This window comes from Platalea leucorodia (genome assembly GCF_965183815.1).
Source record: "Platalea leucorodia genome assembly, chromosome: 2".
Taxonomy (NCBI): Eukaryota; Metazoa; Chordata; class Aves; order Pelecaniformes; family Threskiornithidae; genus Platalea; species Platalea leucorodia.
In genome coordinates this window covers 73,503,813-73,531,059 of record NC_138824.1, presented here as the reverse complement: position 1 = coordinate 73,531,059, position 27,247 = coordinate 73,503,813, and the positions used below count along the sequence as shown (strand labels likewise).

At 40.2% G+C, this 27,247-nt stretch overlaps 1 protein-coding gene across 1 annotated transcript in view; it reads left to right on the top strand.

Moving 5' to 3' along the window:
- OCA2 (OCA2 melanosomal transmembrane protein) overlaps window positions 1-27,247 on the top strand; it is a gene marked incomplete at both ends in the record, with an annotated part of 181,872 nt that overhangs the window by 9,845 nt on the left and 144,780 nt on the right. Inside the window, 4 exons of the mRNA XM_082333762.1 lie at window positions 15,038-15,136; window positions 15,738-15,926; window positions 19,486-19,543; window positions 20,424-20,496. Of these exons, the coding sequence (XP_082189888.1) occupies window positions 15,038-15,136; window positions 15,738-15,926; window positions 19,486-19,543; window positions 20,424-20,496 (419 nt within the window). The remainder of the gene's footprint in view (window positions 1-15,037; window positions 15,137-15,737; window positions 15,927-19,485; window positions 19,544-20,423; window positions 20,497-27,247) is intronic.

The window sequence follows — 27,247 nt, the reverse complement described above, 5'->3', positions numbered from 1 at the left end:
TATGTAATTTATTTTCTCTGCTGCTTAAAACATACAAAAGTAAAAGCAGCTTCAAATAGTCTTTTGTCTCTAATCTTTCTAGGAGTGATAGGAGCAACTCTACCTCCTCAACCACGTCAATGACATATGAGTTGCAATCCTCTTTAGGAGTCTATTGACAGCTGGTTCATCATGTAAACCTCTTAGAGTCAAAAACATGAACCTGAATTTAGTGAATCCATCTGATAAAAGGAATGGTAAACACAGAATGGAGGGTAACAAGGAATGCACTTCTGTTTTCTCTGATGTGTCTTCCATTGCGTAAGCTAAAACAGCAGGGCTATGTTGTAATATTGATGAATACACACTTTTATTGCATCCATTGACACTATGTGGCTTCTTTGCCATGATGCTCTGTGTACTCTATGGAAAGCCTCCGAGCGCTTTCCAGAGCGGGCCAACAAGAGCAAATGCTCTACGCAGAAGTGGCACAATGGAATTTGTGCATTTTAGGCAATGTTTTTGGCTATGTCTACTTGCCGTATTGTAGTCTGTACTCAAAAATGAGCTAAACCGGAACTGTAAGGAATAGTGATGTTTCAGAGTAAAAATTTTGAACATCAGCATGTGGAAAACTATTGTTTTTAACCACAAATAAAATGGCAACAAGCAACCATTATAAACCTGTTCATAGTTGTATAGCAGTCTTGAAGAGGATTATATGGCCAGAAATATTCCTACTAGCCTGTTTTGACAGAAGACAGACTATCCTTGGCAAAAAAGAATGATAGATTCTCATAAGGATTTGTAAGTATGGGTGTCATGCTAATCACAATTTTTAACCTATAGGTCTGTCAACAAAAGTTGAAAAAGCTCCATTTATCTCATTAGACCTGTCATGCTTTTCCTCAGCTGGAAATCTGATGTTTGTGAGGCGGAACACACAAGAGCTCCACATCAAAACAGGCAACATGTACCTATTTATTTACGATTTAGAGTAGGACTTATAATTTAATTTTCTTGATGTGTCAATCCAACAAGTATTTTAGGTGCAAGCAGACAGGATGGAGAAAAGAGAACTCTGGCTCTTCATACTTGTTAAACACTGTATGAATCTGGGGAGATTTAGGTCATACATATAATGCTTTGAGATAATTGAAATTAAGTATTGACACCAGCTTCCTTACATGTAATGGAATTTATTTATTTGTATGCAGAATTAGTCATCAGGATCCTACCCATGCTGCATACCTATCTCTTCAGGGATGAGGTCTTCATGGTATCATGGTCTACATCACATTTAGTCTTCATTTACAAGAAAGTTGCAAGTAGGAGCATATCTTGTCCTATTGAGGTTATAATGTTTAGTTATTGACTAAAATAAATGAATGCATAAAGTCGTATAACACTGCAGAGCTGAGACTCTAACCATACCTTTTGCAATGAAGAACAAATGTTAAAGGAGTCCATCCTTCTTTTCTATATCAATGGCCCTTTTAAAATTTAATATGTCTGTATGCTTTTGTCTTAAGTTAAAATTTGTTCTTTTAGCTTTGCCATGTGTCATGATATTTTTTTCTCTCCAGCCCACGCTTTTTCCTAATGCTTCTGGAGGAGATAATTCCTGTAGCTTTAGTTCTTCCACTGTTCTGATTAACTTTCACATTGCATGACCTTAAAATAGTACAAAATGATTTTTTTTTCTGTGACAATGTGCTATGGACTTCTGCTTCTCAGAGACATTTTGTTTGTTTGTTTGTTTTTAAAACATTTCTTTGCAACGGTAACCTACTTTGAAGTGCCATGACTCAAATGTGATTCCAGTTTTGGGGCTTTAAAGCTGTTATTTTTGTGTAGAGGAACAAGCATTATTCTGTGTTGATTCTTGAGGTGCAGAACAGCATTAACTTTTCAGAACGACGTCTGGTTATGGTCATTTCAGTCTCTCTCTCGTCTTTCTCTCTTTTTTGTTACTTTGTTTATTGCTCCGCTGTCTAGAGTATCCACTTAGCTTTCTTTTTCCTTTGCCTTTCCATATTGTCAGAGTATTCTTCAGTTTTCCTGCTATGTCACACTCTACTGATAATTTCTTTTTGCAGGCTGCCTGTGCAGACTGTATTAAAAAGACATATGTTAGTGTAGTGGCTGTTTATCTTGGCAACAGTTTCCGGAGTTGTTTTATTCAAAAGATGTATGTGAGAAGCTGTGTTTTGTTAGTACTATACTTTATCCAACTTTCAGGCATCTGATGTGTGTTTCAGGCTTCTCTTTTTTGGAGGTGCTGTTGATTCAAGAGCACTAAACCTTTTTGATCTGTTTCAGTTTATAATCAAATAGCTGCATAACTGCCTGGTCGAACACATAGCAAAGGACAAGCTTTGCTTTTTTTTTTGATGAAAGGCCTGTTTTTTCATGCTTTTTAAAATGCTAACAAGTGTTTTTTATTGAAAATTAATAGATTATTCAGGCGCTATATCTGCCTGAAGAAACAAAACATTTGTAAACTTTCTTCTGTCTTTAACTGTCTAAACTATCTGTGCTCCATGGCATCTCTGCCAGGGTGGGACCAGTAACAGAGATCCTTTGTCTCAATTCTTCCACTTTTGGAGACGTACCTGTTTTGCTTCTTTAATGGGGTTCATTCGTAAGGACCTGCTGTTTGGTTTTTTTTTCATCTGTCTCTCTTGGAGCCTTCTGCCTTAATGAGGGGAAGAAGACAGAAAGAAGCTGATGACAATGGGCAGCTATGTCAGCAGGGGGTTTGGTGGCAAAACAGAACCCAGCACTGTGGAATGAGTTTCCTGAGGCTTGGACACTGCATGTGTTAACATGTTACAGTGATCTTGGTGAAGGGCTATTGCAGGGAAGAGCATCATCTTTGTGAGATAAAACTGCATTGATTCTTGAACGGTTTCACTGAATATTCTCCAAATGTAAGAGCAAATACTGTATTATTATCAGCTACCTTTTTATTCTGTTTGGTCTCTTTAATTTGTTCCTCTGGGATTTTCAGTGCTTTAAAATATTTTTGTCTCTGATATAACTTGAGGCAGAAGGCAATGACCAAGGATGTGGATTTACTCTGTATTGGAAGTTACTTGTTAGGAAGTTATGAGGAAATCGTATTTGGAAGGATTTGTTCATAGCTATTTTTATTCCTAATCAACACTGAATAACTTTTTCGGTGAAAAGTCTTCTGTACTAAAAAGAGATTTCACCTAAGAGCAAATCAAAAGTACATGAAAAAAGTACTTTTTGGTACACTGTAATATAGACATTGCTTGTGTGAGGCTTATACATTATTTACCGAAGAACTCTTTCTGTTACCTCAAAGATAATTCTCCAGGGTCATTGTATAGTCAACATGAGAGATGGGGAGAATGAAAATGATTTGAAGAGGTCTCTCTCTTGTCAGTGACTGTAACTATCCTAGACCAGACTTTTAGGTGGCAAAAGTGGTATGAATAACCTCAGTGTCTTATGGTCAGGCAGAACCTGAAAAGGAAATCTTAGTACCTCCATTATAGTTAAAATAATGATGAAATTAAATATAATGGAAGGGCTTCCATTATAGTGAAAAAATACCCATTATTTTATCAACTTAATAGTGTTATTTCAATATATGATAGCTATATCTCCCCCTACAAATTATTTATCTTTATAATTTTACTGCTGTTTCTTCTCTGCCTACTCTGACTACTATGTCTCATGCCCTGGCTTTGGAGATAGTTTTAGCATTTTTGCTGGGACCAGCCCACTGAGATCAGGATCTACGTAAAGGCCACATAAGTTGTCCTAGTTATATTGCAATACCTTATGAGAATCTGACTGTTTACCAGATATGAGGGTTCTTGAACTTGCTTTGTTTCATTTTATTATGACCAAAGGACAAAAGACAAGTCCCAGCAAGCATACAATAGTTGGGATCCATCATATGCTTTTTTAAAACAAAGCTTAATTTGATGACAACTTGAATTTTTTAAGCCCTGCAGTGGCCTGCTGCTTGTCTTCACCTCCTCTCTCTAACACCTCTCCAGGCACAAAAGCCAGTCACATTTTTTCATGTTGTTAATGAGCTTTTTTGTACGTCTGTCTGGCGTTTTTTAACTCTAAGCAATGGAGACGCTTTGCTTTTAGTGACAAAGTTACTTTTTTCCTGTAAATTTGAAGGTATGAATAATGTTACCTCTAAATTCTTGGAATGAAAAATATGGAACTTAGCTCACTAATTACTCTTTGCAATCTCCAAAACTGAGGTGAGTGGCATAAGAGTATATTATAGGACTATGCAAGGCCAGAAGCATAATAATGTGTGACAGCCTGTCAGTACATGGCTTGGATTATGGAAAATTGTATCAAAATAATCCTGTCTCATCATTGTGTAGGAAAGTATTCCCTCGTCTGGGAAGTGGTCAGTGGTCTTCTTTTAATAATATCATCCTTCTTTTCTTGCATCATCCTTAAATTCAGCTGGTCTGAAAGTGAATCTTCATACTTCAACATATATTCCCCCAATCCTTTGAGACTACAACATCATATCACTGCAATGCTTGAAGAATAACCTTCTCTAGAGATGGTCACATTGTCCAGTTGTTTCTCAAATCTATTTTTCTGTTCATGTTTCTGTCATCCCAGTGCCCCAAATAGCATCTTTAAGAGAGTCTGGTCAGATATAAAGTTAAAACATTAAGTTGTCACCACTTCCTTAACTTTTGAGATTCTTGAAATTGCCTCACAACCTACGAAAAAATTGTGCCCCCCCCCTTTGTTTGTCATAAATTCAGTTAGCATCAGAGTTGGTTAAGCTAAAAGCCCGTTGTGAATGCCAAAGACAAATGTTGGCATTTAAAAGCGAGGCTTGCAGAATATGCTAAAGCATTACAAGTGCAGCCATGCTTAAAGTGTTGCTGATAAATTGCCTCCCTATAGCAGATTCATTTTTCAGTGTGCTCTGCAGCATTTGAGAATAATACCTCTTAACAGGTTATCTGTGTAATCCATAGAGAAACTGGGGTTTTGGAATTTGGACCACTACCACTACTAGCTACTGCTGCCTATTTCAAATATGCAACTTGCTGGCAGTTGCCAACAGCTAAACTGTTTTGGCAGCACCTGCTCCTGAAATGTATTTTCTCCTTCAGACTGTCTGCAGCTTTTGCATGCTTTCTCCTGTAGCTTTCCAATTTTCTTTGCTGAAGCAGAAAATGGAGAGGAAGAAACAGTATCTAAGCTTTCTTAGTGCAACTTCTCAGTCCTTCAAAGGGTAGGCTTTTTGGACCTGCCTCATCACTGTGGCCCTTCTGGGTAGTCATGAGGCTCTGGGCTGGCCTTGGTCCCCGTCCCTGTCCCAGTCCCATGCCTACTCCCTTGCTGGGTGCTGTGAGAGGGGTCCTGGTCAAGGAGGGCATGGCCCTGCCAGGCCCATGACCACCCTCTTCTCCTGGCTCCCTCCCATTGGGCAACGAGTCCTCATGGCACCCTGACACAGGAATGAAAAATGTGTGGAGGACAGCTTAGTCCTGTTAGGTAGAGTCAGAGGATCTTCAGGGCAGCTTAAGGATTAAGTACTTTCTTTTAGCTTCACCCATTGCAGTGGAGTCCTGGTGTGTCTAAGTTATTGACCATGTCCCGATGCCTTCTTGATAGAGACTTCCCCTGACAGAGGCAGGCAAAGACTCTTGAGGAAAAGGAGCTACCAAGTCCTGGAGGTATCTGAAAATTTCATTTTTCAGGGAAGTACAATAACCTTGCAAAGCCTGATTTGATTTAAAAGAAGGAAATACAGGAAGCACTCTATTTTCCAAGCTATTTCTGAACTTAAAATTGCTCTACTTCTTAAAATAGCAGAATATTGCACAAATGAAGGAGAGACGACTACCACATGCTCTTGCAGGACATGTTCACTCTCCAAATACTGCAGAAGTGAATGAAACAAGCACATTGTGTATGTCCTATATAAGGAACCATTTCTGTCTTGGAAAAGCTTGGCACACACTCCACTACATCTTTCTTAAGCATGTTCTTTATTTGCCTAGGGTCTTAGTATGGCAGACGCTTCTCAATATGAGACCTGCCAGTTGGCTGTGCCTCTTACAGTGTCTTGCTGTCAGGTAGTGTCAGCGCTGCAGTCCCCTGGGGAATCCTGTACAGTCCCGACTAACAGAAAATTGGGAAAGTCAAAGAGAAAATGAGTCTGTATTAAGTAATGTTTTCATTGCTAAATTTTTTTGACATCTTAATGGTGCATGCTTTTAAAAGGTCTAGAGGTTATTTGCTGATTTAGTTGAAGCTACATAAAGCAGTCATCAGAAAATGTCTGGAGCCTGTTTAGAGATGTGAGCTCTGGAGTCTTTGATCCTTCCCTTGACTCTTAGTGTATCAGTTGACCATACTTCATTTGCAGTGGGTAGGCATAACAGTTCCCCCATGACGTGCTACCACTGAGGAGAAAACATGACAGGGGGTTGTGTCTCGTGTGGGCATGTATATATCATGATGTTGACGGATGTATGTATACAGCTGCTTAATACACAGTAAACGTTTAAAAGCTGAATGCTGTAATGTTGGTCAGCACAGTTTGTACCATGTAACTGTTGTCCAAAAGTAGACTTTATCAGAAACTGACAAATACCAAATCTGGTGTAAGAATATGTTTCAAGTGCAGTCAAAAACTGGTGTGGGGTTTTCTTTGTGTTTTTTTTTTTTTTTTTTTTCCTTCGTAAAAACCTCTCTGTTTTTCAATTTATTTCTGCATTGTGCTTGTTTACAATTGTGATAAGAGTAATTAGTTCAGTACATATGATTTGTATAAAAGTTCTCTCTTCAGTGAAGATGGTGCTTCTGAAATTAGCCTTTAGTCTATAAGAATGTAGAAATGATAAATTAAAGTCTTACAGTTGTTATTAGTCTCCTGCATGATTAATTATCTCTCATATTCTTACTCAGGCCTTCTTCTCCACCAGGAAAATTTGCTTAAATTTTTATTGTATTTATTATAATCTCTTTGTAGTATTCCCGGACCTTTGTTTAAGAGGCAACCTCACACTTACAATGGTTTTAGTGATTACTAATTCAGGGAAGCATGCTAACTTTTCTTTTTCCTGAAGAGATTCTGCTTTTAATGCTTTATATAGTGAAATTTCCAATAAGTTATGCTCAAAACTGTTGATGTTCTTGCACAATACGTATGCTTCCATATTCACCTCTTTTTCAATTCTGACCAAATCCTTTCCGTAGAAGTGAGAATTATTGCTTTATGTTGTCATAGAAATAGCTCTTCTACTGATAGTTGCGTGCATGACAACATGTGGCAGATGAAGCATTATCTTAGCTGATGGTTAAAATGTATGCATTTTATTATAGGGAGTGAAAACTTAGGCATTGTGTGGCATGATTAACCTTTTCAATATAAGGCTAAACAGAAGGTTCCAGCCAAACCTAGTGGTTATTTTAAGTGTTTGTCATCTAACTAGGATGAGTATGGTCTTTCTCTTCCCCAGATTCCTGTAGGATGCTTCCTTCTTTTGGTGTCCTCTGCTATAGTGTATTTGGGATTGAAAGGTTGCTTATTGCTGAACAACATTTCCTACCACAAAGTCTTCCTTTTCCTTTTGTTTAAAGCGGCATGTGTAAACACATTAGGAAATGCCTGAAAATGTGGTCGGGGGCAGGTCTGTTGCTCAATGGCAGGAATTGAGTTCTCTCTTTGGACTTCATCCAAAGTCCCCTGAAGACTTTGGAAGCTATCACCTGCAGGTAATGGAAGATAGTGGCTTGTTCTGGGTGGAACCTGCAGCAGTCTTCAGCCACCAACTCTGAATAACATCCGAGGAATCATCAGCTCATCAGTGCGAGCAACTGGAGTCTCCCACATCTTGTGAGTTCATAGAATCACAGAATCATTAAGGTTGGAAATGACCCTTAAGATCATCGAGTCCAACTATTATCCTATCACTGCCAAGTCCACCACTAAACCATGCCCTCAGGCACCATGTCTACCCGTCTTTAAATACCTCCAGGGATGGAGACTTAACCACTTCCCTGGGCAGCCTGTTCCAATGCCTGACTATCCTTTCGGTGAAGAAGTTTTTCCTAACATCCAACCTAAACTTGCCCTGGCGCAGCTTGAGGCCGTTTCCTCTCGTCCTATCACTTGTTACTTGGGAGAAGAGACCAACCCCCACCTCGCTACAACCTCCTTTCAGGCTGTTGTAGAGAGCAATAAGGTCTCCCCTCAGCCTCCTCTTCTCCAGGCTAAACAACCCCAGCTCCCTCAGCCGCTCCTCATAAGACTTGTGCTCCAGACCCTTCACCAGCTTTGTTGCCCTTCTCTGGACACGCTCCAGCACCTCCATGTCCTTCTTGTAGTGAGGGGTCCAAAACTGAACACAGTACTTGAGGTGCGGCCTCACCAATGCCGAGCAGAGGGGCACTATCACCTCCCTGGTCCTGCTGGCCACACTATTCTTGATACAGACCAGGATGCCATTGGCCCTCTTGGCCACCTGAGCACACTGCTGCACCATGTTCAGGCGGCTGTCAACCAACACCCCCAGGTCCTTTTCTGCCAGGCAGCTCTCCAGCCACTCCTCCCCATGCCTGTAGCATTGCACGGGGTTGTTGTGACCCAGGTGCAGGACCCGGCACTGAGCCTTGTTGAATCTCATACAGTTGGGCCCAGGCCAACGATCCAGCCTGTCCAGGTCCTTCCTACCCTCCAGCAGATCGACACTTCCACCCAGCTTGGTGTCATCTGCAAACTTACTGAGGGTGCACTCAATCCCCTCATCCAGATCATCAATGAAGATGTTGAACAGGACCGGCCCCAACACTGAGCCCTGGGGAACACCACTTGTGACCGGCCGCCAACTGGATTTGATTCCATTCACCACCACTCTCTGGGCTCGGCCGTCCAGCCAGTTTTTAACCCAGCGCAGAGTGCACTTATCCAAGCTGTGAGCAGCCAGCTTCTCCAGGAGAATGCTGTGGGAGACAGTGTCAAAGGCCTTACTAAAGTCCAGGTAGACAATATCCAGAGCCTTCCCCTCATCCACTAAGCGGGTCACCTTGTCATAGAAGGAGGCCAGGTTAGTGAAGCAGGACCTCCCTTTCATAAACCCATGCTGGCTGAGCCTGATCCCCTGATTGTCCCAAACGTGCTGCATAATGGCACTCAAGATGATCTGCTCCATGACCTTCCCTGGCACCGAGGTCAGGCTGAGAGGCCTGTAGTTCCCCGGATCCTCCTTCCGATCCTTCTTGTAGAGGGGCATCACATTTGCTAACTTCCAGTCATCTGGGACCTCCCCAGTTGACCAGGACTGCTGATAAATGATGGAGAGTGGCTTGGCAAGCTCCCCTGTCAGCTCCCTCAGTATCCTCGGGTGGATCCCGTCTGGCCCCATGGACTTGTGAGCATCCAGGTGGAGGAGCAGGTCAGTGACTGACACCTCTTCAACAACTGGGGCTTCACTCTGCATCCTATCTCCATCTCCCAGCTCAGGGACCTGAAAACCCCGAGGATGACCAGTCTGACTATTAAAGACTGAGGCAAAGAAGGCATTAAGTACCTCAGCCTTCTCCTCATCCTTCATGGCAATGTTTCCCTCTGCATCCAACAAAGGAGGGAGATTCTCCCTGGTCCTCCTTTTGTCGCTGATATATTTGTAAAAACATTTTTTGTTATCTTTAACGGCGGTGGCCAGTTTAAGTTCTAGCTGGGCCTTTGCCTTTCTAATCTTCTCCTTGCATAACCCCACAACATCCTTGTAGTCCTCCTGAGTCACCTGCCCCTTCTTCCAAAGGTGGTAGGCTCTCCTTTTTTTCCTGAGTTCCAGCCAAAGCTCTCTGTTCAGCCAGGCCAGTCTTCTCCCCTGCCTCTTCGACTTAGGCACATGGGGATGGCCTGGTCCTGTGCCTTTAAGACTTCCTTCTTGAATAATATCCAGCCTTCCTGGACTCCTTTGCCCTTCAGGACTGCCCCCCAAGGGACTTTGTTTACCAGACTCCTAAACAATCCAAAGTCTGCCCTTCTAAAGTTCAGGGTAGAGGTTTTGCTGACCCCCTTCCTTACTTCTCCAAGAATTGAAAACTCTATCATTTCATGGTTGCTGAGCCCAAGACAGCCTCTGATGACCACATCGCCCACCAGGCCTTCTCTGTTCGTAAACAGCAGGTCCAGTGGGGCACCTCCCCTGGTTGGCTCGCTTACCAGCTGCATCAGGAAGTTATCATCTTCCACACACTCCAGGAACCTCCCAGACTGCTTCCTCTGTGCTGTGTTGTATTTCCAGCAGGTATTTAGTAAGTTGAAGTCTCCCACGAGAACAAGGGCTAGAGATTGTGAGACTTCAGCCAACCGCTTGCAGAATACTTTGTCTGTTTCCTCATCCTGGTTGGGTGGTCTATAACAGACTCCCACCAGGATATCTGCCTTATTAGCCCTCCCTCTGATCTTCACCCGTAAGCATTCAACCTTATCATTAGCTTCATTGAGCTCTAGACGATCAAAACACTCTCTAACGTACAAGGCTACCCCACCACCTCTCCTTCCTTGCCTATCCCTTCTAAAGAGCTTGTAGCCATCCATTGCAGCACTCCAGTTGTGTAAGTCATCCCATGTTTCCGTGATGGTGACCACATCATAGTTTCCCTGCTGCACAATGGCTTCCAGCTTCTCCTGTTTATTGCCCATGCTGCATGCATTGGTGGAAATGCACTTCAGCTGGGCTATTGATCTCTTCTCCAACACAGGCATGCCACCTGTGGGCTCATCCCTAGCAAGCCTGGTTTTATTCCCTTCCCCCTTCGAATCTAGTTTAAAGCTCTCTCAATGAGGCCTGCTAACTCCTGAGCCAGTTATTGACTTCATCATCTCTTCCTTTCCTCTCCTGCTCTCCCTGTACCTCTCCACGTGGCCAGGAGAAGCCTGCTTCTCCTTGAACTGCCCAAATGAGTGTAGGAGGTTGAAGGTCGTATCTCTGCTGTACAGCTGTAGAGAAGTACAAATTGCCACCAAAAGAGTGTGGACCTTGCTCATGTGTGGGAGCAGTGGCACAGCCACAGATTGAGGGGGCTTCTGCAATAGATGCCTAGGGTTTGCATTTAGATCCTTGTATTTTTTAATCCTGTGGGTGAGATCCTTCTCCAGCTGCTCTCAGGCAGCTGGAGCTTCATCTGTGGATACCTCCATGACTTGGCAGAACCTGCTGTATCATCTGCAGCATGGACAGCCCTCCTACAATGCTGATTCCTCTTCTAGGTTACTATGGAGACAGTCAGAAATTGTAATTGCTTGAAAGATTAGCAATGGGAAAGTATGACTTTGACTGCAAGTAACCAGCTCAGGAAACACGCTTCCTCAGAACAGACCTATACTCCTGCAGAGACAGCCAAAATCTGCATATACAACTGTCACAGCAGCAGGCAAGTGGTTAAGAACACAGTCTTCTCTTTGAAAGATTTCTCTTAATTAAAAAAACATGCCCAGCTGTAGCAAATGTGAGAATGAATGTGGCCACAGCTGTGGTTGTACAGGAGGCAGGACATGTGCTTCTTTTTCTGATGTCAGTTCTACATGGATCTTTCCGCATGAGTGGTGCTTTTACAACGTCTTTGAAGTCCTTGTCAAACACTTCTTCCCATAGCTTTTGGTTTTAATTTTCTCCCGTTGCTTCTGAATGAAACTGAAATGAGAATGTTAATTTGTTGTCTGAATATCTATGTGCATATCAACATATAAAGGTATACATATGTAAAGGCAATTATTTCATGTCTCTTCTCATATTTCATGTATAAAATGCTAATGATTTTTGAGTCTGGATCATGATAGAAGTACACTGGACACAACTGGTGACCGACTTACCAGCTCCTCACACAGTATAAATTCAGATCATTTTTCCTGATCCTATGAACAAGTCTATCCACAAGGGGCTAATGGGCTGACCTGGCTCCTTGGTAATGTTGCCAAATTGCTCAGCAGAGATAGATTGCACTCCATTCTAGCATGTAGGTATAACCAAACTTTCTAGCTCTTTTGATGGTGCAGAAACATTCAAAGTATAAACTGATCCTAGGTTTTGAAATGTGTCACACAGATATGTCTCCCTTATTTACATGGTATCATAATTGCCAGCTACTTGCAGGGCTGAGGAGTACCAAGAATGATGCTGAGAGGGTTTCTGAGCACTGCAGGCTTGCTCCTCTAATAACAGGGGGTCTTTGGGCCTTCCTAGGTTTTGCTTGCAGATGATCTCTGTTATCTTTTGATGAAGTCGATGACCGAATCGCACCAGTCGTGTCTCTGCAGAAGTATGAGAGGCACAGAGGAACTTGCATTAGGCTCTCCATTCAGGGATGACTTTCATTTTTATAATCCATGCTATTTTTTCATGATTTTTTTCAACTTTTCTTTCTAGAGCTTTCAGCCTTCAAGATTCTTTTATGCCCTAATTAGCTTTATTGTTTATATTACTCTCATTCTCTAATTAGAGTAATCACATCACGGGGGAGTTGAGGCTCTTCTGCTTTTTCTCTAATTATTTTTGTTTTGTCAAGCCTCGCTGTGTCCTGCTGCTTATTCTTGTCCATGTGTTTTTACTCTGTGCAAATTGATGTTGTCATGTACTAATTGTTTTCACTTTATCTGAAGACCTTTTCCGGTTTTACTGTATTGGCCATTCTTGGCAATCTGTGAAGCTCTACAGTTCTATTTAAAAGTGGAAATACCTATACCAGCAAGGGAGGATAACAAATGTACAAAAAGAAAGTGAAGGTGATGTCTTTAACTAGCCTTCTGGATCCTTCACTTCAGGTTCTGTAATTTAAATTGTCTTCCACCAGACCTTTATCCTCTCTTTCTGGTTTGCCATTGCTGCAGTGGTTTTGCCCTTCATCACTCTTTGCAGACTGGTCACTCGCTTACAGTGATGGTGAAGACTTGCTGAGTTGGCAAAGTGTCAGCAGATATATGTATGCCTACATAACATACAGCAGTGTTGGTATCAACCTCTAACAATTAAAAGAAAATTGAAGGTTTTGTAGAAAGTTTTCCGGTTACTAATCTCAGATTTTGCCCATGTCCTAGGAGGAAAAGAAGAAAAGTAAGTAAGTGTGGAAAGGTTAATGGTGTGTGCAATGTGAGGTTAGATCAGAACAGCATATAGAATATATTATTTGGAGCCTTTTTTGTGGAACAAGTGGCACCATTTTGTTTAACAGCAGAAAAAGCTAATTGGTCTTTGTGTGAGTTAAATTTCTGAATGTACAAGTCCAAGGTCCACCATCAGAATTTTTATTAAAATTGTTACCTTTGGATGCAAACTTTGAATGTAGTGGGATGCGGGGATTAGCCAGGAGCATATCAGTAGTGCTCAGTGAGCACACATTTAAAGTCCTGATAGTGTTTTTGCTATCCTTATGGATTCTATTTTGTAAAAGCTCTAGGTAATCTTTTTCATCTAAAGCTATGATGAGATTAGAATAACACTTGCTTCAAAATACCAGAGTTTCTCCACTTAAACTTGTTGTGTGAATGATATTCTCCTATTTAAAAAAGGAAGCACTTCGATAGCTTCAGAGTATGCAATCATCTCTTCACAGATGAACTGTCAGTGCAATGTAGCACCTGAATCGTAGTCTGCCCAACATTTGACCCGAGGTACTGGATAATTCCATCTCTCTAACTCATTCATTCTCTTCTGTTGAGACTGCAAATACGGTGCTTACAGCACAGTTTGAATGAGCATTGTGGCCACTCAAGGCTGAAATAACTATATCCAGCTGCTCCACACCTAGCATGGCTTCTGAATGATAACACTACTAAACAAGCAAGCTGAAGCATTAACTGGAGGTTTTAATTTTGCAAAATCTGAGTTCACGCGTACCTTTACAGATTGCAAGAAATTCCACTGTCTTCCATTGTGTTATAAAGTTAAACACACAGATCCTTCTTTTTGGACTAGCCTTATATTTAGAAGATTGAATTACCGGTCACCTTTGTATATTTATTTAGTTGTCTATGATTTTATAATTTGTTTCCCCTCACAGTCCAGCAATAGCAGAAGACATTTTAGGTTTCCTCTAAGTGTCTCTGGGAGTAATGAGATCTGCTTATTGACTGTATGTCTAGCAGACCTCTTTGGGACTTTCTGGTGGTGGGTGCCTTCGGTTTCGAATGGAATAAATCTGAACATGTCTGAATAATGGTGGTTTTGGTGAGAAATGTCTCTGGAAGAGCCAGGTCTCGGAGAGTGCTCTAAATGGCTGAATTATTTAACCTCTTGCAGAAGCCTGCCCCGAAGCTAGACCCCTGTGATTGTGCTTGATTCTCTTCAGCTGTTTCTTAAGATTTGGGATTTAAATTTTAGCAAAAGATTTCCTAACAATGTTTAAGCTGCAATATGGCAAGAGGTAGCTTACTCTCTGTTAATTATCTGCAGCACCAGGACCAACACTTAACAGAAGCTCTTTGGAAGGGATTGTGTTGAAGGAATGAAGTACTTTTGTACTTCAGATAAAGCTTTCTTCCCTAATACGAAGGGTGCTGAGGCTGTTGTAGAGATTAATAGATTTCTGGTGATCCATGTCTCAAATGACATTTATGGGACAGAAATTATCCTATTATTTTATGTTTTATGAAGTATATTAATGTGAATTTATATGAATATATGTAATTATTTATCTTAAGAATTTTGCCTCGCTAATATTACAGTGCAGTTGTTCCACTGTAAATTTAGCTCTCTAAAATATAAGCATGTGAGTGTGAGTTAGGTATCTATTGCTCTTCTGGCATTCAGAGGGAATTTAATTGACTATTTTAGATGCGACTTTTAGGGTAAGATAAATTTCTCCTATTTTATGCAGTAGAGTCCTCCATGACTATAAGGAAGTAACTACCATGACTAGTTCAAACTTAATGAAAACCTTAATTTAGGTGAATGCCATTCTTAAAGAATATTTAACTAGTTAGATGCACTTGTAGCAAAATATTCTGTAGAACTGTAGTGAATCATTGTACTGCAGACTTACTTTTTGTTTTGTTTTCCCCTCCTCTTCAAAGATATCCCTTCAAATTTTCCAGGTTGTTCAGCTCAAGGTCAAAAAATACTGGCTTTACAGAGAAGACACCACTACTGAAGGTTTCCTCAGAGGAAAATGGGTGAGTTACTTTCATTTTGCTCGAAATATTTTTTTTCTAAACTCTCTTCTATTTAATTGTGCATAGCTCTTTCTTATATCCTGACATCGAACCTGCTGGGAAATAAAGTGAATGGCAGGGGTTGTGAGCAGAGAATTACTCTGGAGGAGCTTGAGTGGAAAGAAGGGGCTGTAAATGGGGAAGGGAAGGATGTAAGATCTGAAGTCAGGGTGATTAGAGAGCCCTAAGGACAGGCAACTGCAGGTCATGTGCTCTCATTTCTTCCACGTGGTGTTACATCAACTGCACTGGAAGACACAGCAGAGCTATATGCAGGGTCCCTATGTGGGGACCAAATCCTGAGGTACATCTGCCTGGTGCATCAGAGAGTTGGTTCTCCCAGGTGCTCCTAAATGTCATGGGGTCTTTGTTTTTGCTCCCCAGTCTACCCAGCTGTGTCACCAAGGGGAGCTCAGTCTGTACTGAATAAATATCTTTCTATGAATTTTTCCGTTAAAATCTGTCACAGTGAACCTAAGGATATGCAAGGTCAGTTGCATCTACTATCTATTGAAATAAACCATTGTTTTGTTTTATTATGTTTACTGAAAATGTGTGGCAGGTTGCAGTGCATGGCTCTTCGTAATCCAGATTTTACCACAGATGATGATTCATGGGACAGCAGCTCTGCAGAATTTGAGCAAAGGTTTCATCTGGGAAGTGAAATTACAAGTTGGTCCAGATCTGCTTCCTCTGAGAAATATGAAATCTTGGACAATCTCCCTGTCAAGTTCAATTTATCAAAGATGAGGTCTGAATTCAAACATTCATTTCTTTCTTTGTCCATTTTTTTTTTCTTTTTTTAAAATTTCTGCAGGCATTAGTTTTTAAGTACAAATGTCTAGAAAATTACTTATTTTCTGCAAATGAATAAAATAAAACCCCATATTTAGGCCGTATCTTGCCATTGGTAATTTATAAATGAACCCTGATGAAATTGATTACAGCCTCTACTTAATGATCAGTAGCCCCTTGTTCTTACAAACATCAATCATAGCACCTACTCTAAATTTGTTAATAAATACCTTCTATATAGCTTTTAACATTTTTTCGAAACCATTTCTTAAAAGCCCCTTGGTTGATTCCACAGCTTTATTCTTAAGTGTTTTGTTGCTTTTATGAAACAGTTCCTTCAATTAAAACACGTGTCTAACAATATTTCTGCAGTCATTATAGTAGATTTTCACATGTACACAATGCAAAACCTAACTGAGCATTTTTCTCTCTTTAAGTATATTAATATATTTCACTCTTTACCTCAAAGTAGTCTTTCACCTCATTTAGGCACGGAGGAAACTAAATCTGCTAATATATTAAAAGATACCAATGTGATAAGAGCTTCAATTCAAATTTTCTCAGGATATTTTTGCCTGGGATTTAACTAGCAAACCCTTTAATCTTGGATACTAATTCTCCCTGCCCCTTCCAGAATTTCAACAGTTTTTACTAGTTTGGTTTGACTTCTGCTCTGCAGATTTGCATGGAGCCCAGCACTGCACCTCTGCATCTCCATGTTGATCCACGGAGTCTTTCCAATGAGATTTCCGTGCCTCTTTTCCCAATCTGTACATTGTCTTAGCTCATCACTTCCCAATTGTTTTCCTCCTTTCATCGTGCGTACGGTATTGTGTGGAGTGCCACTCTCCTGCGCTGCTGCTGAACAAATAGAGCAGGAGAATTTCAATGGCTGCAATTAGTGCAGTATGAGCAGATGTGAAGAAGTCTGGCAGGCGTCTGTCTTCATGCTTGCGGTAGCTTTCCCTGGTATTTGGTGGAACAAAGGCATTGAGCGGGAGTGTAGAATCCATTGTTTCCAATCCAGTGTAGCTTTATAATCTGGGGAGCAGTGCATTTCTCTGGCAGAACTTCCTGTGAAATATTTTCATTGCTATAGTGCGGGTTGTACATGTGGGGCCAGCTCCTTGGCTGTTGTAAATCAGCATAATGCCGCTGAGATAATAAATGGTGCTAAACTGCCCGACACCACATGCAGATCAGACTAAAAATCATTTGGTTTAGAACAGGGGGTGAAATCCTTCATAGATTTATACTTCATGCATTTCCCACTGAAGTCAAATAGGATTGCGCTGGAGGCATATATCAGTGCAGGATTTGGCACGGGGTTTGTACTTGCATCATTGTGCCAGATTAGCGCTGCAGGAAGAGACAGATTGCAAACTGCAGGTGAGTCAAAGGCTGATCACTTCTCAACTGTAAGCCGTTAAAAACGCTGCTTCCCTAATACAAAATGCCATGAAAAAAACCAAAACAGATGGGAGGAAAAGAGCGTTCTAAATTCTACATTTAATAAAATAATCATTTCCAAAAAGCTTTTGTATTATATCTTGCCAGCTCCTTTAGATGAGTTTGTTATTTACAGACAAGTGCTTATGAATTTATAAAGGCTTAATTAAAGCTTTTTGATTTCTCTTGTGTCTTAAAATCAAGTTATTGATGTTTCTTTTTTCAATAATAATTTGTATTATTACTATTAGAAATGAGAATTTGGAATTGCAAACAGAAAATATCAAGTACATTAAAACTAAACCAATCTGGACTGGGCTTTAATAATTCATAACATAACAAATTCTCAAAAATACCAAAATAGAACTGTAATGTAGAGATGGGGAGAATAGGCAAGTAAAATAGAGGATACACGACTAAGCTGGCAGTAGGCATTTTCCATAAATCACACAATAGCAGAAGAAGTTATCAGTTGTGAGGTGCTGACAATGGCTTTTGTTGTCATTCCTCTCTTTTCAAGCCTTTATTATCCTCTTCCCTCTCTTTGCCACTTTGTTTTTTTCTTAGAGCAGAGCTACCTGGCATTTTGGAAGAAGCCACGTAGCTGGCTTCCCCTGCTCCTCTCCCTTCTCTAGATTTCTATACTGTGTAAAGTTTGCATAAAGTCGCTACCACTTGTATTTCATAGGATATTGTAACCCCTTTGTACCAGTTTGTCTGTGGCAACATATTTTTATCAGCTGCTGTTTTTTTTTTTTTTTTTTTTCCTGCCTCTTTGGAGAATTCTAAAGAGGAAAAGCTCTTTAGAAAACAATGTCTCTAAAAAATGGGTCTCCAGTCACTCATGCTGTTTTCAGTCAATGAACTTGATTTAGGGACTTATTTCCACTGTGATTAAAATTTATTTCTGACTCTTTTCAGACTACTCTGCTTTAATATTTTGTTCTATAGTACCTGTCAATGTGGCTATTTATTGCACTGTTCCCTTACCAACTAATTATCCTAGTAACTTGAAATGTTTTCCTTCTTGCATGTCATCAGGCTTAAATCAAACCTCACATTTGTCATTCTGTCAGAAAAGCAATGTTTGAATGTTTACTTTTGATAAAATGGAATAAGAACATCAATGTCTTCAATTAATGAAAAGATGTGATAAGGGCAAATCACCAAAGAGAGTTCTGTAAATTAAGACATTTGTGTAACATACTGATGGGCAGCAAGAAAATAATTAGTTAAGAGTTGCCCTGTATGGTAAGATAAAAAAATGGTAATTTAAAAGTGCTTGATCTTAAGATTTCTTACTCGAGAGCATGCATTTTCAACATCCATATTTAATTTGGAGTTATTCTTGCTTAACCCACTCAGTAGTAAGCTCTGACACTTCAGAAAATTTGATGGCATCAGATCTCCAGAACTGGAGAATCTTTGAATCCTTCAAAGGGTGCAGGTGTGCTACAGAAAAAAAAAAAAACAATTTGCTAGTTGGTTTATCTAGAGATGCTCATGAAGTATATTTGGTTTAAAGAGACGCTATTAGAACCGGGAGATTCTTAAAGCTTGCTCTCATCTTCAAACTGTCTTTTCCCAACAACTTTCAGTATGTATATCAGAAGTCCAGTTTTGAGGAGGTCACTTGTGACACCACCCCTCTATGCAACCCTGTGCTTTCTGCTCAGCCGTGCCACCTCCCTGTGTTTGCAATGCTTCTTTGCCTCCCTGGGAGAGACCAGGGTGAGCTGATGGGGCTCTGGGTCTGTTGGGTCCGGCAGTGGCAGCAGAAAAGTGGCTCCAGGTCCCAGCACCAGCTCATGCTGCAGCCTGAGGGGTAAAACCTCCTTCCTGTGTAATGAGACCCGTCTGGCAACAGACCTGGGCCAGGAGGCCCTTATACTCACCAAGGCTTCCCAAGCCTCTGCTGACCCCATGTAGTGGTGTCCATAGTCTGACTCGGTATATTATCACCCATAAGTGCTCATCATGATGCTTCTGAAATGTCAGAGCTATTAAGAGAAAAGAAATTTGTTTTAAACTAGCCATAGAGTAAATACATGTTTCTTATGTTTCAGATGCTGTCTAAAATTCCTAAAAGTTTCAGGCCTTTTTGTCTTTGTAGTTGTTTGCTCTGTAAGTATTGAATTAACACCCCTCCCCTCCTGCCCCAATTCCTTAGAATTAGTTCAAAATGAGATGTGATATTTGGTCTTAGCTAATAAAAAATTTTCTCGAGGCAAAAAGTGAAAATACTGTGCAGGGCCTTATGCCTAATCAGACCACTGTTCAGTGCACTGGCCACCACCCTGGACAATGTGGTAGGGTAGGCAGTTGAGTTTGAGGAGACAGCTTAAACTCAACTTTGTATGTCCTTAATGGTTCCTTGTTGAATGTAGGATGAGTCTTTAGATATTGGTTAACACCTGGGGATCGTTCACAGGAAAAACCGTGCCAGGGAGGGTGCACCAGCAATCACAGCACTCCATGGTGTGAAAGGCAGAAGGCTATGAGGAAGCAGGCAACTCCCTACTGGGGCTGCCAGAGTGCCGCCCTCTGCTACGAAAATCTTCAAAATCAGCAAAATCTTAGACTGCAAGACTTGAGAAACATTTCAAAAAGTTGGAGTTTTTCCTTTTGGTTGCTGTGAGGAACCCTTTTTTGGCTAGTGGGGCTTCTGCATCAGAGACAAAACAGAAGACACTCTGTATTTCCTCAGATGTGGATGTTGCTTTCCGGATAGATCCTTAAGATTACAACTCTGTCCTAAGAGACACTTGGATAAAATATGTTGAATATGTGACTTTGGCAGTAAGTTTACAGAAGGAATATTAGTCATCCTTGTTAAGTATCCCAGGGCTGCTTTTCAGCTGTGTTGGAAACATACTTGAAAAACCAATCTTACAATTTAATGTGCAGTTAAAAAGACTCTTCTTTAAGTATTTGAGATAGGCTTAGCAGGTATTTTTCAGTTTTTGTGTTATTAATGAATGTTTGGTTTTTATCCTTGCACTAGGTTTTATTTAGCATTTATCCAGATCAAGGTGTGTCCTGGCAGATGTTGGCTGTGTCACCTCTGGAAAGTTTCTGTATCCTTCTTTCATTGAGAGAAAAAAAAAAAAAAAAAGAACTGAAGTTTCATTGATAAACTGGTTGAATGGGTGGGTGTTTTCTGTCTTACACCCTGAGAGGACTAAGTGTCCTCAGAGCCTGGGCTCCATGTAGACATATCCTTTAATGCAGGCCACAGTCATGCTCCCTGGCCAAGTCATACTGAATGATGCCTGTCTGGGGCACCTTGTGGTGTCCATGAAGTCCCTGTGTCCAGTCTCTGCATGAAGGCAAGAGCGTGGAATTGGGTTGCAGAGACAGCGGGATCAAGGCCCAGCAAATAGCTGGGACCATGGCTAGAACATGCACCCAGCTGCAGCAACTACACCCCAGGCCATTTGTATACTGTCATCTGTAACATATTTGTAGTGTATACTTGGACCATGATGCTACCCAGCGAACACCTTCAAAAGCAAGAAATGAGGTAATTCATGGATATGTTTGCAGAACAGCTTAGCCCAGCCGTATGTATGGCTTTGTGCATCTGTAAATATTTTTCAGTGGAGGTGCAGATTCCTTTACAAATTTTCCATGCAAAATTGCTCAGTAGCAAATTTAAGTCCACAGATTGCCAAGAAACTGTCCAAAAGAACAAGCAATAGAATAACCCAAAATAAAAATGATTCATCACAGGTGAATGCAGACCTGAATGTAAAAAGTCTTTCAGGGATGAGCATTCAGTTAGTAAATGAACAAAAACTTTTGTAAATAAATTACATCTCTTGTTCCCACTATATTTCTAGTTTAATCAGTCTGCTACCCAATCTACTTGGCTCTTATTTCACTAGTGTTAGAGGATGATTTCCCTATAGATATATTTCACAAGCTCCTGGCATGTGTCTTGTTTTGAAAAGGTGCAATAGGATTTAATTTTTGAAATGCTGATTTTTTTCTATTTAACTGGATAGTTCCATAGCTGTGATCAGGGAGAATCCATTTTAAATAGATTTGGTTATTAGTATTCTTACTGTTGCCAATAATGACACAATATACCACAACAATTAGTAGGGTAAATGAGGAAGAAAAGGTTAGTGCTTGAGGACCATTTCTAATTAAAAGTTAAGATTGCTTTTTGGAAGAAAGCAACATTTAGTAGAAAGAACATTTAGTAGAACCAGTGACAATTTCAACTGTAAACTCCCATCAGTATCCCGTTCACATCAATATTTTTGTCCTCCTTGAAACTGTTGTTGAAAGCTCCTATATATGTGTGGTCTCAAACAGCACCAAGGCAGTCATGACCCAGTCCACCGAAGGAGGGTGTATTGGCAGCAAGTCTTTGAGTTCAAGTTTTAGTCTACTGTCATAGCATAACTTGAGTATTTGCTCTCTTTCCACAGATTTTGGGTTGGAACCATAGCTGCTGCCTTGTACTCGTTGACAGTTATTCCTTTTGCTTGTCTCAGGGAAGTGCTGGAGGGACTGGGTTTTGAGTACAAACAATTGTTCCCATATTTCACATTTTACCTATCATGTCAGGATGCTTTGAACCAAATAGCCATCAAACAGTCAGAAGACAGCATTTCCCTTTCTTACTTGACAAACCTGGAGCTGAAGCTTCTTAGTTTGTGTTATGTGTGTTGAAAACTGGATGTTCTGTACCTGCATTCCTACCTGAGGTCACTGAGCTGGGGAAAAATAAGTGAGAGGCAAGCAATCCAGCAAAGCCATGCTTTGTTTTCAAGGTGACGTGGTAATTCAAGCAGAAGGGTCAAGGAGAAAGATTGCATTTCTAAATGAATTTTGGAAAAGGCACGAGCAATTCCGAATGTCATCTCACTATTGCTGCCAGTCTTCTTTTGCACAGAAGCAAGCTCACGTGCTTGTCTTCCTCTGTGTTGCGTAGTGAAGAAAGTATTCACCTTTTTGGCTAGGCTTGGATAGCATTAACCATTCACACAGCAGTGCTGAAGATGCGATTTGTGCTGGCTAACAGACTGCAGTATTCTCAGTGGATGTTAGGCGCTACTCTCTGAATGTCTCCAAGAATTTCATGGTAGGCTGGCAGGTGTACTGCAGTAGTCCTTGTCACAAAACCCTTAGATGTTATTATATGAGACTGCTTTGGGTGGAAAATAAGTCTCTCAGCTCATATGATGCCAAATTATGCAAATGAACACTCTTTACCTCTTGCTTATGTGTCAAAAGCTGTTAAGAAATGTTGAATGGGTACTAACCACTATATATTTTTTTTTTTTAAATTCCTTCCTCTCATTTCTATTTCTTTCCAGAAATGCCCATGCACATTGATATGTGTGTTATGGATGTGTGCTCATGCATACAATGTGTCTGCACACCCTAGAAAAATCAAAACAAAGTTGAAATATTTTTAAAAACCACATTGAGTGATCCCCTTTGGACTTCATATCCTTTGTCATCCTTGTGTCACTTAGATATTTGTGGTTGTTCTGTCATGCCCATTAGATCTCACGCTTGCTCAGAGGCAGGACTTTCTGTCTCTGGTGGTGGGAGAGACCCGCATCAGCTGGCGTGGGGGTGACCTGCTTTTCATATTACATCCCTTTGGTACTTTTCTACTTGTTCTAGTTCCTATTTGTTTATGTTTCTATACCCTTATCTCTTGTTTGGATTTACTCTAGCTGTTTTTCTTCCCATTAGCTTCTTTTTTATTAGCCCACTTCTATCTCCCTTTGCTTTGCCCATCCGCATGGGTACAAACATGGCACATAGCACTGAGGTGTGTTGGCTGCAGTTTCTGAAAACAACATCTTGCCTCCCGTGAATTAACAAAAGCTTTTTGAGTCTGTAAGGTTGGGGTGTTTTTTTTTTTTTTTTTTTTTTTTTAATACTGATTTCCCTATCGGCGCCAGATACAAATTCAGTGGATTTAGTATAATTTTTCAAAATAGTGGTAATATTGTTCCTTTTTGACAACACTTGGGATTTATTGGCTTATGAATTCTAACAGTCAGCTCTCTAATACCAGGAAGAAGTAAGTTTATACTGAAGCCTGGCTAGAGGACCCTTTTCTGCAGGAAGCAAGATTCAATAGCCCTATCGATGTAAATGTGTGAAGCATTTTCAGATCTTTTGCTCAAAGGCTGTGTGTTAAGTGGGGAGCATCAATAATTAATAAGATGATGTGCCTTTGGAAAGCAGATTGTAAAAATAGAAGAGATATAGAGTCTGAATAAATTCCAGCATTTCTTAGTTTAGTTACATGTACCTACTCTAAGTCATGAACATTTTTATTTTCTGTAACTGTTTGGCCATTCAAACCTTCAGGTAACTTCTCTCCATTAACTGGTTGACCAAAGAGCGAATGAGAAATATTCTTGTTCTTCTCCACAACTTACATAGGTTTTCAGACCTGAAGAATCTTCTGAAATGCTAAATATACTCTGTGTTTGTTCCTTTGTTTCTAATAACTTCTGCCCTGATCTAGGCAGAATTTTAAATTTTTCTCCAGCAATGGGGAACAGACAGCTGGAGCAGAACTGTGCACTAGCTTTTTGAATTGAGCTAGGCTTTATGAAATTAAAAAGTAATGGGGATTCGTGGATGCTATTAAGGAATTATGCAATCAAACTGTATGCTATTTCGGAGTCATTTAAAGAAGTGTCTGTCTCCCTCACACAGTGCCTTCTTTTCTTTCACTGTACCTGATACACTTATTGCTATTTCTACACTTCTCAATAGCAGAAATATTTTCTTTTTACAAGAAAAGGTAGATCTTCTTCCAGTGCATTTCTGTGCAATGGATCTCATACCTACCTCACTGAGCTGTGAATTTCCATCATTACTCTGTACCTGACAAGTGTTTTGGTAACAATATTGTTTGCTTCCCTCTGAACCTCTGCACTTGTGGCAGTTCCTGTTATAGGTGAGGGAAAGTTAGATCAGTCTAGGTGAAGCAATTTCATTTTCCTTTTTCAGACTGATTGTCAGAACTTCCTTCTCTTGGACCTGAAATCTGATAATAGCTGCGGAGTGGATTGTGAATTCTTTCTGAGTCTGGCCAAGGATCTTGCACTTCAATAAATATATTTTAAAGCCTTTCAGTCCTGATCTGATCGTTTGTTTTAAATGTTTGATATCTCCTCAGTAAATGTCAGCTGACATTTTGCAAGGTATATATTTGTACAGCACCCAGTGTGAAGGGTTCCTTACTCATGTGTTCTTTATGTGCAAAATAAAACTTAATGAAAATATACCATCTCAAGGCATGGCTGAACGGGTCTCCTGTCAGTCCAAATCAGACAAAACCAGAGATATCAAATCGAGTAGTCAGCAGTCATTTTCACTGATTTACCTCCCTCCTCAGTAGCTCTGAGAGATTTCATCACATCCTGTCCAGGATTAAGATCTCAAATTCAGAAAGTAGAAGATGTATCTCAATAGCAATAATGTGTTGAAATTTACATCATAGGCTAGGTTTCTCATTTCACTTTGGATTCAGTGGAACTATTTAGAACAATTCCACATATCGAAGTTGATGGGGAGGCTCTAAACCGAGCAGACATAAGATGGGTAAATGTGCTGACCTTATTATCAAATTCCTTGCTGAAGTTGCATGAGTTTGAATGATTGGTGTAACTGTGTTAATCATGGAGCAAGAAAAGGTCACTAGGAAAACTTGTAATCATGCCATGACCATTAGTGACACTGAAAACCACCTTTCCCGCTTCCTGAACTAGAGGTATATATAGAAAGACTGTGAGGCAAAGAATATAGTCAGATTTTAGCAGCTTTTTGAGCTTCCACAGAGGTCCTAAAATGGGTTCTTCTCCCAAGGAGCATAAATTAACTTAATGAATGAAATAGCCTCCCTAATTCCTTTAGTTCTTTCTCCCCTTTGAATTTTTTTTATTTTGTAACTCTAGTTTTCTACGGTCAGACACTTCTCCATCATTTTTCCTTGCAGAACACATATAAAAATCATTTATGTTTGTTGATACTGTTGGAAACGTACTAAGCATTTTGGCCTGCATGCAATGTTCAAGCTGCTAAGTAGATGGATGAAGACCAGGACCATGTGCAGAGGCAGGCAAAGAAGCAGAATCTCAAGGCTTCGTTGAGAAAATGTTGTAGAAAAGAGGGTTTATTAAGGACTCACAAAACTTCTAGAACTGATGGAGCACAGAGAGAAAGGATGGATCCAACGTAGACAAAAATGGAACCAGATTGCTGACACTCCAAAAAGGAGACAAACAAAAAGTTATGGAGCATTCTTCAGATGGTGCAACCAATAGGTATAGAAAAGCATGTGATTTAACCTGGTATATAGTGAAGGGATGGTGTAAAAACAGCCTCATAAGCTACAAACAGGAATAGGACATCAAAAGATAAAACTGCAAGGAGTGATGCATAAATAATCCCGGTTAAGTACAACATGTAAAAATAGATGCTAAGATCCAGCCAAAATGCTTTCTTTAAAATGATAATATCCTAGAGAAACTAGCATGAGTGACCTGGTCATAACTAAGGATCAATAGTATACAAGCACCTCAGAAGCTTGGGGAAAAATAATCAATAGACATAATGTACGTTTTACATTAGGCAGAGTAGGTGATACAAGTAGATGTTAAAGAAAGCATAAGGTCAGCCATCTGCATACAGATATAACAAAGAATCTCTGTCAGTCATGGCTTTTCAGATGGCCCTGTACAGACTGAATTAATGGCATGATGGAGGGTAGAGCAGGGACTCCGTATTTAGGGAGTGACTCATTTCAGCTACACCTGAATTAGTCATCCTAGGCTCTCTTTGTAGTTAATAGAACTGATGCTTCTCATGAGTGACTCCTCTCATCTTTCTGTGGTGGTCTAAAATGAAACAATGAATTCCATCTTAAAAACACCCTCTTTTCAGTGATTTTAAGGGAGTAACCAACTCAGATGCAGATGTCCACAGGACAGGAGTATAAACTGTGGTGAATGGATACTAGTTTAAATGTTTAGCCACTGCATCCCATTCCATCATGTTGTCTATATAAGCTACAAAAAAAGTAAAAAGTGACATGAGGTGACTCTCGCACACCCTTCAATATCTTCTAGGAGCAGCTAGTCAGAAAACTGAGATCAGTAAAAACAACTCTTGGTTTAGCTTTGAGCAGTGGACCCAATCTGATGCCAGATGTAAATACAGACAGCCACAGTGTAATGGTGCACAATGCATACAGAAATCCAAATCCCTTGACAGGATAATTCACGGCAATAATATAATTTCAAGAATGGAACTACATAAAAATGAGGCAGCTTAGCTGAAGTGAAATAAAAAACAACAGCTCTTGCCGTAAATCTCAGGGAGATTTTTTGCTTTAAAGGCACACACTGGTGGCCACATTACAAAAAAAGTTCAGAAAAGACAAAAAGTCCCAGCGTGGTTAAGCTGCAGAGAAGAAGGGGATATTAGAAGTAAAAAGATAGTTTTTCCCAAAGTTAGTCACATCTGAATGATTAAAATATAGAGGAAATCACATTTTGGCAATTTAAGGGAGATATAAAACCAAGATAAGGCAGAACAAAAATATTCTGAAGAGCAGCTTGATAAAAAAAAATTGCATTTTGATTCATATAAGCGTGGCTGAAGTTTTCTCCTGGTTTATTTTGAGTCCGTCTTTCATAAAGGTTGTGATCTGCTGCAGTCTAACAATGGAATTATGACAGAGTCTCTAAATATTGTTTGGAGAAAGATAACTCTGATGGGATTTCAGAGCCTCAATGCAGACTGGTGAATGATATTCAGTTCCACCTGCAATCAAGGGAC